The 15,395-nt window shown below is 39.8% G+C and overlaps 1 protein-coding gene across 11 annotated transcripts in view; it reads left to right on the forward strand.

The window, feature by feature from the left end:
* arhgap21a (Rho GTPase activating protein 21a) overlaps nucleotides 1-12,410 on the forward strand; it is a 99,929-nt gene extending 87,519 nt beyond the window's left edge. For 7 of the 11 annotated variants that reach the window (XM_088071772.1, XM_088071771.1, XM_088071768.1 and 4 more), the window contains 12 exons: nucleotides 586-650; nucleotides 771-919; nucleotides 1,771-1,916; nucleotides 2,008-2,166; nucleotides 2,517-2,595; nucleotides 2,998-3,071; nucleotides 3,227-3,316; nucleotides 3,399-3,524; nucleotides 3,615-3,656; nucleotides 4,400-4,505; nucleotides 8,074-8,105; nucleotides 9,578-12,410. In XM_088071772.1, the coding sequence (XP_087927898.1) occupies nucleotides 586-650; nucleotides 771-919; nucleotides 1,771-1,916; nucleotides 2,008-2,166; nucleotides 2,517-2,595; nucleotides 2,998-3,071; nucleotides 3,227-3,316; nucleotides 3,399-3,524; nucleotides 3,615-3,656; nucleotides 4,400-4,505; nucleotides 8,074-8,105; nucleotides 9,578-11,215 (2,706 nt within the window). In that variant the 3' untranslated portion in view covers nucleotides 11,216-12,410. The remainder of the gene's footprint in view (nucleotides 1-585; nucleotides 651-770; nucleotides 920-1,770; nucleotides 1,917-2,007; nucleotides 2,167-2,516; nucleotides 2,596-2,997; nucleotides 3,072-3,226; nucleotides 3,317-3,398; nucleotides 3,525-3,614; nucleotides 3,657-4,399; nucleotides 4,506-8,073; nucleotides 8,106-9,577) is intronic. The other 4 variants (XM_088071773.1, XM_088071766.1, XM_042510140.2 and 1 more) reach the window with 1 other exon arrangement.
* The last annotated feature ends 2,985 nt before the right edge of the window (nucleotides 12,411-15,395 follow it).

The raw sequence follows: 15,395 nt of genomic DNA on the forward strand, positions 1-15,395 counted from the left end.
ATGAAGTGTCGCACCCTTGCATATCTTTGTGGTTTGGGAGTGTTGGTTGAACAAAACAAAACATTTGAATAATTCAACTTGGCTTTTGTTAAATTTTGATCAGCATTTTCCTACTGTTTTCTGACATTTTCTAGACCCCAGCATTAATTAGCAGAATCATCAATAATTAAAATATCTAATAAAATATCTAATATCATTTCTAAACAATTCTTAGCATTTCTTATTGACATTTACAATAAAACCTATCACAAATGTAACATTGTTCTGCATATAATGATATATATTATATAATTCCTGCTCCATACTTTACTCTGTCTTAAAATAGGTGCGTCACCCCCATTATAAATTTAAGCCAGCCTTTCCCCTCTTTTTACGCCCTAACCACACTGCCCATACAATGACATTCCAGTAGACTGACCTGTGTCACCTGAGAGCAGCAGGTTATATAAAGATCTGTTATGGCCTCTCAGGGGTCGGGTGGGTGCAGGAGTGAGGGGAAACGTTGCACCTGATGCCTTAACCATCACCTATTATGTCCTCTGCTCTGCTCTTATTTCCTTCCTTCCTTTTTCTGTCTTTTTTTAGAACGCGGCCTTCACCAGCCATGACCTCATCAGCAGGAAGATCAAGGAGTACAACACCTTGATGAGGTAAGGGCGGAGGGGAGGGTGAAGGGGGGAGGGGAGGTCCTCACACTTCAGGTGATTTTGACACAGTGCTGGAAAACTTAGCTCTGATTGGAGAACTCATTTTGTGATTTATGTTACCAGTCCGACAGGCAGCAAGACAGAGCCGTCGCCCAAACCTTCACGCCAGTCGCTGAGCATCAGGCAGACGCTGCTGGGAGGGAAAGGAGAGACCAAAGCAACAAGTCCACTCACCCCCAAACCTGAGCAAGAGAGGAAGAACATGCACAAAGGTAGGGAAAAAAAAATCCCTATTTAATTTTTTTTTTTTTTTTCGTGGAAGGGAAAAAATATTTAAAAATATTTAATTTAGTATCTTTTTTAATTCAATTTATTTTATGATATTGTCTTATTTTGTTATTATTATATTTTATCTTTGTTGTGTCTTCCCATCCACCCTATGACTTGTGTCCTTTTGGTTAAAAAATGAACCAGTCTGCTTTGATTGTTTATGAAGCATAACATATAAATTATTATACATTCTGTATTACACCTTCTGAGCCAATGTCTTTCCAAATCATTTCCTCAATTTTTGCACGTGAAATTTATGACGAATAAACCTCATTTACATTATATTATAACTCTCTTGTTTTATTGTTTTTTTTAAGAAATGTTGAAATTTTTTTTACTGTAGTTAAAATCAGAGAAACATTTGTTGATGGATTATCAGAGACGTTAAGTCGGGATACTGTTTCTATTTTTTCCATTCCATTTTTTTAATGGGAGCACAAAATTATATCTATTGGCTCAAAGCTGATCCAGTCTAGACTGACTGACTATAAATTTTAAATCATAAACTATCACCCAAAACCTATGGTCATTTAACCTAATTTACATGAAATTTTTAATTAAAAAAAAAATATCTAAAATTCTGAATTATTTTCATTTGTTTTATTACTAGTTATTATTATTATTATCATCATCATCATTTCAACGATATCCTCAGGTGAGAATTGATGAATGCAAAAGAAAAGCATGTCATTGACCAAAAACAGCTATCATTCTTTTCCCCTTTCTTTCTTAAAAATTAAAAAAAAAAGTTAGATATGTCACGTTCATTGACGTATTTGTTGCTCTGTGCTAGCAGATGACACCAGCCCTCCCAAGGATAAAGGGACATGGAGGAAGGGCATCCCGGGGCTGATGAGGAAACCCTTCGAGAAGAAGCCGGCTCCTGGAGTCACGTTCGGAGTGAGGCTTGACGACTGTCCTCCTGCACAAACAAACAAGGTCTGCACAGATTTTATTTGTCAAGTTCATCTGTTTTAATTTGAACATAAATTTTTCCTCGTGGTATGAGCTAAATTTTTCTGTGCTGTAGTTTGTGCCTCTGATCGTGGAGGTCTGCTGTAAGCTGGTGGAGGAGAGGGGGTTGGAGTACACAGGCATCTACAGAGTCCCGGGAAACAACGCCGCCATCTCCAACATGCAGGAGGAGCTCAATAACAAGGGCATGAACGATATCGATATCCAGGATGATGTGAGTGGCACTTTATCGATCGATGCTGCTTTAATTAAACTCACCTTGGAGTCTCATGTTTCACTGTGCTGTCCTTAATGTGTTAGAGTGGATCCAAGTCTGAGATATTTTTAAAGGTACAGTTTTATCTAAATGTGTGCGCACAGATCTCCAAATGCCAAAAACTTGCCAATAATTTGCATGCAGCAAAGGCCAAACAGCAGAATTTTATATTTCATAATTATTAGCGGTCAGATGTGAAGCACCCTGGTAGTGGATGGGACACGTTTTTTTTTTAGCCTTCAATCATGCTGCATGTTAAAAAAAAACATATTTTGCATACGTTTCATACCCTATTCTCCATTTTACAGAAATGGAGGGACCTCAATGTGATCAGCAGTTTACTCAAGTCGTTCTTTCGTAAACTTCCAGAGCCGTTGTTCACCAATGGTAAGTTGCTACTTTCAAAGGTTGTGTGTGCCTTCTAGTGGCCAACAGTGAAAACTACAACTTAGTTTATTATTTTTCGATATCCCTCTACAATTAAGCTTTTAAATTCTCTGTAAGTGTTTTTTATTGGTTTCATTGTTTTTATTTATTTCATTGATAGGAAAACCTAACTTTATTCTATTTATAGATCCACTGAACTCCTTGGCATATTTTTATTTTATTCTTGGCATATTTTTATTTTATTCTTAATTATCTTTTTATTTGCCTACAGGTTGCTAAAAGTGTACGCAGAAAGCTTCTCAAACAAATTTGCTCTTGAAGGGATTAAGAAAGTTGTTGGAATCTGAATCTGAGGGAAATGTTGACTGTATTTCACTGCCTGATTTTCATTTCTGCCTGCAGATAGGTACGCGGATTTTATAGACGCTAACAGAACAGAGGATCCAGTGGAGAGACTCAAAGTGCTTAAGAGGCTGGTGAGTCGCTTTCTGAAGCATTTGGGTTCATCTTTTTTCACACCATGGGCTTATGAAGTCCTTTTAAAATACTGTACAACCAAAATGTTTTTAAAAAAGGAAATTCAGTTTTGTATTGGTGTTGTCTCCACTGAATGTTTTCTATCTCCGTCAAGCTTCACGAGTTGCCAGATCATCATTACGAGACTCTGAAGTTCCTCTCAGCTCATCTCAAAACTGTGGCTGAAAACTCAGAGAAGAACAAGGTTTGCAAAATACTAGTTTCTTAATTAGACTTTAGTTTTGATCACAGAAATAAGAAATTTAAACTGTCTCTCATTTTTGAAGATGGAACCAAGGAACCTGGCCATCGTGTTCGGTCCCACTCTGGTGCGCACCACCGAGGACAACATGACCCACATGGTGACACACATGCCGGACCAGTACAGGATAGTGGAGGCCCTCATTCAAAACGTGAGCATCAGACCTCCATCTGCTATTAAAGATATTAAACCAAAATTTTCAGATGCAAAACTGAAAAACTTAATGTCCTCTTTCCTCTAGTACGACTGGTTTTTCACTGAAGATGGAAACGAAGATCCAGTGGTGGGTACAGGCATCACTGCCATTAAGATATTTTCTTTCTGCCTCTGTCCTTTCCTGTAGGGTTGACTTCAGTTCACAATACTTCATTTGTCTCCACAGGTGGAATTTTAGGCAAGTGATTTTGCAAATTCAGAAAGTACATATACAAATTCTTTAGACATAGGTCAAAAAAAATAAAAATAGTAGATAATGCAAGAAAAGTTATAGTAGATGTGGGTTGTTGGTCTTTTTAATGCTCGTCAGCAATATCGAAACGTACAGTGAACTGACCCTCTCTTTAAGCTGATTTGTTATTGTTTATTTTTTGATTTGCACCTTATTGTTGTTATTTTGGACTGTTATATTTTCCCACTTTTTATTGCAGCTGCTGCATAACGATTTCCGTCAGGATAAATAGCGTTACGTTAAGTCACAGCTGAAGACCTGTTTTCTAAGTGTTTCTATGTGTGACTCATGTACTCTTCTTTGTGGCTTTTTTTTTCTTCGATTGTGATGTTTTGTTGTATTGTTTCTTTTTGTACAGAACTTTATAACCTAGGTTTCAAGAGGCGCTATATTAAAAAAAGGTTTACTTTCTCACTTGCTTATTTATTTAACTCTTGGACTCCGGCTGTTCACAGTTCCCCTTTTGCAGAGGATTAGTAAAGCTGCTTTTTTTCTGTGTTTTAACTTTTAGAGTTCTAAATTTCTTTTTGACATTCTCATGAATCTGCTCCTAACTCTGTAACATTTGCTCCTTTCAGACCGTGTCCCAAGAGGAGAGTGCGGTGGAGTCTCAGCCCGTCCCCAACATCGACCATCTGCTCACCAACATCGGCCGTACGGGCACGTCGCAGGGTGAAGTATCAGGTAACATGCTGCCTCTGGCTGACCAACTCTTTGGTGGGTTAACCTTTCTCTACCCTTACTCTGCTGAGCGCTGTGGTCAAAGAGGGACCGGTGTGAAATCTAGTGACTAATGTTGATGATAATGTTGCTTCTTCCCAAGGCCAAGCTTCCCCTTTTTGCTTCTTTGGCTGTTGCCACTAGATGAAAATGTCTATGGCTAACCATGAGTCAAAATGCCTGTGTGGGTTTTAGTGGGCAATTTATTTGCATCTAGTTTAAAGGATGCAATGAATTGTCTCGCTTGTTCATTTGCTTTAAGAGATGAATCCTTTCTCCTCGGTATTTATTCGTCCCTTTAAGGGTAAGTTTGGTATTTTTCAACCTGGACTCTATTTTTCTATATTTTTGTTTCAAAGTGACCAATGGAGACAACAATTATTTTGAACTGGTCTGCTGCAGCAAGCAGCCCCAAAACTGGCTTTAATGTGACCAGTATTAATTTGACTATTGTTTTTTCACCGACGAGCTCAGATTTTTATTTCAATTTTATTTCAATTGTCTGACAACATTATGGAAAGGATTCCTGATATACCTCTTTGTTAAAGAGTAGGATCATTTTTGTTTAACCAGAAGCAGCCCTGAAATCACCATCACCAAACCAACCAGACTCCGTTTAAATAAACTAATTTTAGCACGTATAGAGCTAGCATATTTTCACATCTAACTGAATGAGTTCGGATGGCTTGTGTGACTTCCATGTTGTTTCTGTTGACTTTGAAATTAAAACTGAAAACTGCTAATAACTAATATATTTGTAGAATAATTTTAAGTATTTAATTACAGTTCTCATATTTTTTTTTCATTGACATTTTTCCCTAGCTTTTAAAAAATAATCATCTAAATCTAATTTCTTGCTGACTGTAGGACATTTCTAACCAAGTTGCTCATGGCCTTATTAACAATTTTCTCATTTTTCTAATCTTAAATACTTGTTAAAGGTGTCTGAAAGCAGCACAAGAAAAATGATGTTGCTCCAGGTTTTAAAGGGTTAAATTGAGTCTGTTGTGTTTGCCAGTGTGACTTTGAGGCAGTTTCTGGTTAAATAAAAAAGAGTCTAAAAAATAAACTGAGCCTGTCAGTGACAAAAACACTTTTAGTGGATGCAATTTGAAGCACAACTGCACACTGCAGTCTGTTTTCTCGCTTCATTGCTGGTGCTCATTACAGGACTGATTTCAAAAATTGTTGTTCCCATTAGTTACTTAGACACAAAAACACTGAAAACAGGGCTAATGTTGAAAAACACAGAACTCACCCTTTACATACTTAGATGTCCTTTTCTGTTTTTAATCCCCCCTCTGCCCTTTAATACCTCGTTTTAATGAAACCCCACACCTGGGCTGTGTTTCCTCTCTCCTTTTGTCCCGCCTACTGTTGCACTAATAAGGCATGTTCTTTCCCACGTCAGAAATAGATGTTTTTACAGTGAAAGGCGACCTCTGATTCCTCTGTCTCTAGTGAGGCTCTGTCGGGTGTCCTAAAGGCTTTCCCAGCATTCACACATACTGATCTTGACACAGGCCAAGTGGGAGGCGTCTATCACACCATGATGACACTGATGGACTCTATAATGTCCGTGATGGACAGCTGGAACTGTAGGAAGAAGGAGGATTGTTGCCCGCAGTGTAGCTGCCTAGTCTGCAGGAACCCGCAGTTGTTTTAAGAAATGCCAAAGAGAGAAAAACAAAGCGTTAAAGAAAGAAACCGTGACGAAAAAAAGGGGAAGCGAAGCGGCTACACGGTACTGTGCAGTGTCCGGGTTTTCTATCAGAGTATACCTAACACAGGCCGGTGCTACTGTCTGAAAGGCTCTCCGCTGTCTCTCCTCACTGTCTCGCAAGCTTGCCAACAGGAGAGATAGCATGGTATGGTTTCTACGTCACCAGTCAGTGTGCACTTGCATATTGTGCCATCATCTGTATTGTAAGGGGTGTATAGGGGGGCTCGGCTATGTCACACAAACAAACAAAAGCAAATTTTTTAGCTAGAGGTATGATCTGAGTAGATGTGATTACAGAGCAGGTGAGGACTGATTATAGGTTTTCCTCGCTGACACTCTCTCTCTCATGTAGTGTCCCCTCTTCTCATATAGCTAGCCCCTCTGTGACCCCCCTGTCACTTCTCTGTCATTATTTTGGTTTCTTCCATAGCCGTCTCTGTCATCACCGTCTCACTGCTGTCATGTTAACTCACGTCACCTCGCGCTGTTTTGTCAGTTCAGCTAAAAAGCATCGTCAGTCTGTCTGTGACTGCTGCAGTAATTTTTTGTTTTTAACCACAATGTGTCTGTAGCAAGTACTGGAAGCCGGCGCCAAATGTCGGGACACATGTTATGCTGTTCATCAGATAGCTCTTGACCTTTGTCAATTTTAGACTTTTTTCTTTAGGCAAAGTTCTCATAAGGCTGCTTGAGTTTTTACCAGTGGTTCCCAAATTCAGAGTCACAAATGAATTGAAGAGGTTATGACATAATAACAAGGAAATAAGTACTTTCATGTACATAACATTGTGTTTACTTCTAAACTCTTCTCTCATATTTGCCTTTTTTCTTAGAAAATACAGAGAATTTTACCTCTTCATGTCACCTGAAATATTTTTTTATATAAGTCTGAGAAAGAAAAGTTTATTAATTAGTCATTTAATCAGTTTGTCAAATACCATAAAAATTCTGAATTATTTAAAAATTAAACCTGAAGAGTTAGTGATTAGCAAGCTACCCTATGTCTTAACCAAAATAAACCTTTTAGAAACGTGTCGGGAGATTTTTAAAAATTCACCGTCACACTGTGTAAGAATTTGGAGATGGGCATGGTTTCCACAGAACAGCACTGTTGACAGTTTGGAAGTTGATATTTCTCTTTGATGAAAAAGTTGGGAATCACTGGTTTAGACCACATTTAACATTTGAGAACTTTGGTTTCTTTTACTACAAGAAAATACGTTATTTAGGGGAAACTTTTAAAGTAAGGCAAAGAAAAAAATGTTACTTGGGTATCAGCAATAGCACTAAAAAAATAACAATACCCAGTTTTATCTATTTGATGTTTGGGGTGTTTTTTCATCAGTCGGGTTCACGTCTGCATTCCTGAATGGATGTTTCTCACCATCATCGTGTTGCATGACACATCATCTGCCTCGCTGTCAAGCTGCTGTTACATGTACTCGTTGTGTTTGTTGCTGAAGTTGCACTCAGTATCACTAAGAAACTGGAGGAAAGATTAGGATTACCTTTACCTGACGTAGACTTGGTCTTGGTTCAGGTGTGCTGGGGAAGAACGTCACATGCCATGTAGATGTGGACCTGAGTGTAACGTAGAGCTCATCTGTCCCTGTGGAGCATGGCCTGTTGCTCTTGTATGTGCTCACGTGTCTCGTCTGTTCTGTGTTTTCACTCCACCTGATTCTTCTCATCAACATTGTTCTTTTCTCCTTTTTTCTCCCCAATTCATTTCCCCATGTTGCACTTCATACAAGTGTTCGTCTGTGTTGTAAAATCATCTAATGTGTCGCTCTCTCTCTTTACCCGCAGATTCACCGACTAGTGACTCAGCTAAATCAAAGGTGAGTGTGCCCCCAATGTTAACCCCCTCAGGCCAGGTAATGTAGGATGACAGGAGGTATGTGATGAATAGAAAAGATCGCCTCCACCCCCAGTCCAGATCAACATCAAATAAATATGTGGAAACTTGCATTTAAAGACCCAAATCACAAAAAAATCCTCACTTATGTCACTTTTTTGGAATACTATACTATGACTATTTTATTTAGTTTTTTCAGCACGCTACACTGACTTTTTCTCCATTTTTTTCAATGACATTTTTCTCCTCTTTTGATATACTAAAATATGACTTTTTATTGACATTTATTTTTTTTCAGCATATTATACTATGACTTTTTTCGACATTCTATACAATGACATAATTCTACATGTTATACCGTGACCTTTTTATCTGTTTTTTCACAGACTATACAATTGTCTTTTTTTACATTTGTATATACATACTATACTATATTGTTTTAACAACCATGTTATGACTTTTTCAGCATTTTTTCTACATACTATACTAAGACTTTTTTTTCTTTTAACAAACTATACAGTTGCTTTTTTAACCTTTTTGACTGTTTTTTGACACACTGTACTATCCTTTTTAACAATCTATACTGTATCTACTCTATGACTTTTTCAAAATACTGTAGTATGACTTTATAAACAGTTTTCTTTGTCAAATTAGAGTATGACTTTTTTGACTTTTTTTGACATGCTATACTCAGACATTTTTTGACATATTATGTTGTAATTTTTTAACAATTTTTTTTCTAACACACTATACTATGACATTTTTCAACATACTATTTATTTTTCAAATTTCAAATCTTTATTCAAATCCAAAGTATCAAGGTGGAAGTAGAAATGGATTTCAGAAATCTCAAAACATATACAGAAAAATTAAAACTATCTGCATTTATAGATAAAATGAGGGCTAAGGAGAAAATGTTTTTTGTAATTTGGGCGAACATACCCTTTAAGCTCGGGCCAGTCAGAACTGACCGTACATCCAGTGAATCAGAGCTTCTTTTTCTGCTTCATGACACATCAAACTTGTGATTGAGAAGCTCGGGACTCTGCAGTTGCTCGTTGTGAGCTTGAAAAGAATAAGAGAGATTTTGTCTTTAGCAGAGGCAGGTCCCTTCCATCACTGCACTGCTGTAATGTGGCTGCTTTCTTCAGCTTTAAGCCAGTCATGCCAGAGCTCAGACTGCAGGGATGCTTCAGTTCATGCTGTGCTGCTGCTTCTCCTGCTTCTGCTTTACGGCTGGCATGAAAACAAAACTGTGCTCCCTGTTGTTGACGCTTTGTTAATGTTCCTCTCTCTGTCCACTTCTCTGGTTTGTGGCGCTTCACGGGAGCAGGTGGAGTACGGGTTTAAGTTAAGGGATGAAGGATTGCGCTCTCTTTGACATGCTCCCTCCTTGTGTTTCCCATCAGAAATAGTCATTTTGGTATTCTTCTCCTTGTCTCCTCCTCTCTGCAGGGTTCCTGGGGCTCAGGGAAGGACCAGTGCAGCCGAGAGCTCCTGGTCTCCTCCATCTTTGCTGCAGCCAGTCGCAAAAGAAAGAAGTCAAAGGAGAAGCCGCAGCCTAGCAGCTCAGACGATGATCTGGACGCTGTGTTCCCCAAGAAGGAGATCCCTGCCCAGAAGACCGAGGTGCAGAGAGAGACTCGCCCCAGCCCCAATGCCAAACCCAATGCAAAGCAGCCAGTGCGAGTAGAGGAGCGGAAAGAGAACGGGAGAGCTGTGGAGCTCACACCTAAAGCCAAGAGAGAGCATCGAAACTCCTTATTCCTGAAGGAGAAAACTCCACCCCGACACCCCTCACCTTCCCCCTCCCCGTCCCCAAATATCTCCGGCTACCAAACTGCCCCACAGGCAAAGTCCTCCTTGTCGGATCCTCCATCCCAGCTCGATGAAAACACCTCTGACCTCGGGACTATGAGCTCTGGAGCGTCTGTGCCAAGGTCAAGACCGAAAAAGTGGAGCGGAGCGTCCTCTGACCTCCCTGCAGGAGCATGTGTCGGTTTGGCAGCAGGTCCGGGGGCATCCGCCGGTGCGGAGGTGAGCTCCATCACTTCCGACTACTCCACAACTTCTTCCATCACGTTCTTGACCGGAGCGGAGTCCAGCGCGCTCAGTCCGGAGCTGCAGGGTGGGGAGGAGGCAGATGATGAGCGCAGTGAGCTAATTAGCGAGGGACGACCCATGGAGACGGACAGTGAAAGCGACTTCCCGGTTTTTGCCCCAGGTGGTGGCAACAGCCAGTCTACACCCTGCCCAGAGCAGAGTCTGGAAAAGACGGAACCAAGAGGCGGTGGAGCAGCTGAGGGCGGCACCACGCCGAAAATGGAAGCACGGCGTCTTTTCCCGTCACACCGCATGATTGAGTGTGACACCCTCTCTAGAAGGTGGTCTCTAAGACAGAAAACAGACAGTGAATCATCAGTGGAGGGTGTAGCTGGGAGTGGGGAGCGTAGCGAGGGGAGGGCAGAGTCTTCCACGCGGCTCTCTCGAGTCCTAGAGGTGATGAAAAAGGGGCGGTCCACGAGCAGCCTCAGCTCGTCCTCACGCAGCGAGTCCGAACGTCCCGAACCGGCCTGGCACCTTAAGATCACCGAGCGGCTCAAATTCAGATTACGCTCATCTGCTGATGACATGTTCACCCAGAAGAGCCGCGGTACAGACGCTCGTGGGAAGAAGAAGAACATCCGGCGGAGACACACCATGGGCGGGCAGAGGGACTTCGCAGAGCTGGCGGTCATTAACGATTGGAGGGAGCAGGGCGGCGTGGACCAGGCGGCCGAGCTGTCAGCTCTGGACCGCCTCAAGCCCAGATGTTCTTCTCAGGACTTTTCCATACGGGACTGGATCGCTAGAGAGCGGTGTAGAGGCTCCGATTCGAGCGGTGAGGTCGCACCCAAAGCCGTTCCCGAGGACGATCATGCGGAAGCTCAGGCTCCTCCCTCTGTGTCCCCGGTGGCACAGCCGTTAGCGGGGGAGCATGTCAACGGTAGCGGGCTGCAAAGTAAAAACAAAGCAAGTCTCGGGGCGGACGCTCACCCACACAAACTGTCTGGAGCACAAGTTGTCCGCTCACGATTCTACCAGTATCTGTGACAACGGCGAAACTTTCTGATGTGTTTGTGAGGATTCAAAAAAGACTGAATGAGTGCGCAGATGTACGAATGTGGGTATTTTAGCTAAGGTTACTGCACAATATTTTTTCTACAAAGTATACTTTATGTATCTACTGTACATACTGTGTATAGGCTTACGTGATTGTTACTGGAATAATGCTGAAGAGATGTTAATGTGTTAATTCCACTGACTTGTTGTCCAAACTGGGACAGACACGGACTAAACTTCCTCCTGCAAGATTGAACCCTGCAAATGCAAGAATGTGACTTTATGTTGTGTCGGTGGGACAGAAATGGACTCTGGACTGTTTTACAGCACTAATGATAAGCAACAGGGTTAACTTGACTATTACTGAACACAGGAGGAAGCTTTCTTTTTAAAGGAATCATGGTTCAGTTCTTCCTATTATAAGCGGTATGAAGAATGTATTACTCTCTTTGGACTAACACTAGTTGCTTGTGACAATATTGTCATTTTCAAAACAATATGTATGTTTTTATTTTGCCTGTACTTGAAGTATGTGGATGTAACCGAGGGCTGCTTTCTGAGCTGCGTGCTGTGGGAAGTTTTTTTTTTTCACAGCACAAGTTACAACAGCCAGATATTAGCTTGGTGGACTGGAAGATTATTATAGTTCTATCAAATAAAGACTGAAAAAAACAGTAATGAAATGCTGATACTATAGTATGTAATGCTTGGTACAGTAGTTTATTTCCAAACGTTGTCCAGTTATAGTCCAAAAAGTAAGTTTTTACACATTGTTTTTATCTCAAAAAGAAAAAGTGCCTCTTTTTTTCCTTTTTTAAAACTGTTTTTACCATCAGTTGAAATATTTTTAGGAGAAAAAAATCTCACAGGCATTCCAGAGATGTTTTGTTGTTGTTGTTGTTGTTGTGGGGTCTTTCCTTTTTTTTAGTTAAACTCACATCAACATCAGAGCATTCAAATATATCATTGTCTATTTCACCTTAGTTTTACTTCATTTTTCCCACCTCTGTATTTTTTGATTGCAGTAAAATGCATGGGCGCTTAAAACCTGGGAGAAAAAAAGAGTAATCTTTTTAACTGCATGAGACAATGCTTTCTAAAGAGTGAACATCTCACCTGTGTTCATGTAAACATGGGTGCAATGCCCGCCCTCAACAAACACTGGAAATAAATAATCTTTATTAGATTCGCATGTGTTTTGTCTCATACATTTAGACAAACATTTGGAAAGAATAAGACATTTTATTCCTAATTAACGTCAAATTCTGTCATTTTATGCTTGTTTGTATTCGAGCCTTACTGGAAAGACCACACTGTGACATTGCTACAGAGTACCAGAGGAATATTGACTAGTACACGTTTTTTTTTAACAGTGACTTATGATGATGATGACTAATAGGATTAGTTTTTTCAACATACTACACTATGACAGTCTTTTCAAAATTTTCAACATACTACAACATGCCTTTTTTTAACATACTGTACTGTGATTTTTTTTAATGTACTATAATGTGTATTTTTCGACAGTTTTTTGAAAATTCTATACTATGGCCTCCTTTAAAATCCTATACTATTTCTTTTTCAACAGTTTTTTCAACATCCATCCAATCCACACAATCTTTTCCACTTACCCGGGGCCGGGTTGGCGGGCGGCGCCCTGGAGGCATCATGATCAGATGCCAGAAACACCTCAGCTGGATCTTTCGATGCCAAGGAGCAGCGGCTCTACTCCAAGCTCCGAGCTCCCCATCCTATCTCCAAGGACGAGCGATTTAGCGTAGACGCAGCGAGCTGTCCCTCCGGTGGGTTGACTGCATATGGCCACAACAATGAGGTAGGGCATTTTTGCCATTTTCATTCATACTCCAATGTCAAGTGCAATTCACTTGACATTCATGATCCATCGACATTTTCCGGCAAACTATAGTATTGCATCTTTGGTCATTTTTTCAACATTCTATTTAATGGGTTTTTTTGGATGATTTTGGATGTTTTTTTCAACATTGGAAACTATAACAAGCCTCTACCTGCTATACGGAGTGATTTTCAGCTGTTTTTTGGACATGTCATATTTTAACATTTTTCGCCATACTATAGTATCACTACTTTGGTCATTTTTTCAAGATGGGATTTTTTGTGGTTTTGGGCCGTTTTTGGATGCTATTTTCAATATTGTATATAACATACCTCTAAATACTATACTAAATAATTTTTAGCTGTTTTTTGGATGTGTCATAAGCACAACATGAGCAGCACAACACCTCAACCACTCCTCCACCACACCTCTAATAAGCTGCTCGCCGACTGGGGCTTGGAAATCGGATCAGGTGGACACACAAAAGACGGTGCCCACATTCTGAGTCTCGCCCAACTCGGCGTCAATATGTCCTCCCAAACAAGCCACTCACATCCACCACTGACCAGTACTAACGATCCTTCGTACTACTACTGCTTTTTTGGTCATTTTTTTCAACATGCTATTTTTGTGGGTTTTGGGGCGTTTTTTTCAATATTGTGTAATATTGTAAGTATAACATGCCTGTACATGCAATAATTAATGGTTTTTAGCAGTTTATTGAAAATGATGAATTTCTGTGAAATTTTGGACATGCTATTTTATATTTTGTTGGCTATTTTTGCAACATCCTTTGCTATGGTGTGTCTCTGCACGCTATTTGATTTGGTTTAAAATGGTTTTCAGCAGTTTTTTGGAAATGGCCTTTTTTGACATTTTTGCCATACTATAGCCTTGCATTTTTGGTGGATTTTAGGACATGCTATTTAATGGTGTTTTTGGCTGTTTTTGCAACATCCTTTTCTATGGCGTGTCTCAGCACGCTGTTTTATGTGGTTTAAAGTGGTTTTCAGGACTTTTTTGAAAACAGCATTTTTTGACATTTTTGCCATACTATAGCCTTGCATTTTTGGTGGACTGCTGGACATGCTATTTAATGGTGTTTTTAGCTGTTTTTGCAAAAACCTTTGCTCTGGCTTGCCTCAGCACACTATTTTATGTGGCTTAAAGTGGTTTTCAGGACTTTTTTGAAAATGGCATTTTTTGACATTTTTGCCATACTATAGCCTTGCATTTTTGGTGGATTTTTGGACATGCTATTTTTTGTGTTTTTGGCTGTTTTTGCAACATCCTTTGCTATGGTGTGTCTCTGCACGCTATTTTATGTGGTTTAAAATGGTTTTTAGCAGTTTTTTGAAAATGGCATTTTTGACATTTTTGCCATACTATAGCCTTGCATTTTTGGTGGACTGTTGGACATGCTATTTAATGTTGTTTTTGGCTGTTTTTGCAAAAACCTTTGCTCTGGCGTGCCTCAGCACACTATTTTATGTGGCTTAAAGTGGTTTTCAGGACTTTTTTGAAAACAGCATTTTTTGACATTTTTGCCATACTATAGCCTTGCATTTTTGGTGGATTTCTGGACATGCTATTTTTTGTGTTTTTGGCTGTTTTTGCAACATCCTTTGCTATGGTGTGTCTCTGCACGCTATTTTATGTGGTTTAAAATGGTTTTCAGGACTTTTTTGAAAATGGCATTTTTTGACATTTTTGCCATACTATAGCCTTGCATTTTTGGTGGATTTTTGGACATGCTATTTAATGTTGATTTTTGGCTGTTTTTGCAAAAGCCTTTACTATGGCGTGTCTCGGTACACTATTTTATGTGGTTGAAAGTGGTTTTCAGCAGTTTTTTGAAAGTGGCATTTTTTGACATTTTTGCCATACTATAGCCTTGCATTTTTGGGTGGATTTTTGGACATGCTATTTAATGGTGTTTTTGGCTGTTTTTGCAACATGCTTTGCTATGGTGTGTCTCTGCACGCTTTTTATGTGGTTTAGGTGGTTTTCAGCGTTTTTTTGAAAGTTGCATTTTTTGACATTTTTGGCCATACTATAGCCTTGCATTTCGGTTGATTTTTTAAAATGCTATTTAATGTTGTTTTTGGTTTTTTTTGCAACATCCTTTGCTGTGGTGTGTATCGGTACATTATTTTATGTGGTTTAAAATGGTTTTCAGCACTTTTTGAAAATGGCATTTTTTGTCATTTTTGCCATGCATTTTTGGTGGATTTTTGGACATGCTATTTAATGGTGTTTTTGACTGTTTTTGCAACATCAGTTGCTATGGTGTTTCTCGGCACTCTATTTTATGTG

This window comes from Plectropomus leopardus, chromosome 21 (genome assembly GCF_026936395.1).
Source record: "Plectropomus leopardus strain MGB_pleo_1.0 chromosome 21, ASM2693639v1, whole genome shotgun sequence".
NCBI classification, from domain to species: Eukaryota; Metazoa; Chordata; class Actinopteri; order Perciformes; family Serranidae; genus Plectropomus; species Plectropomus leopardus.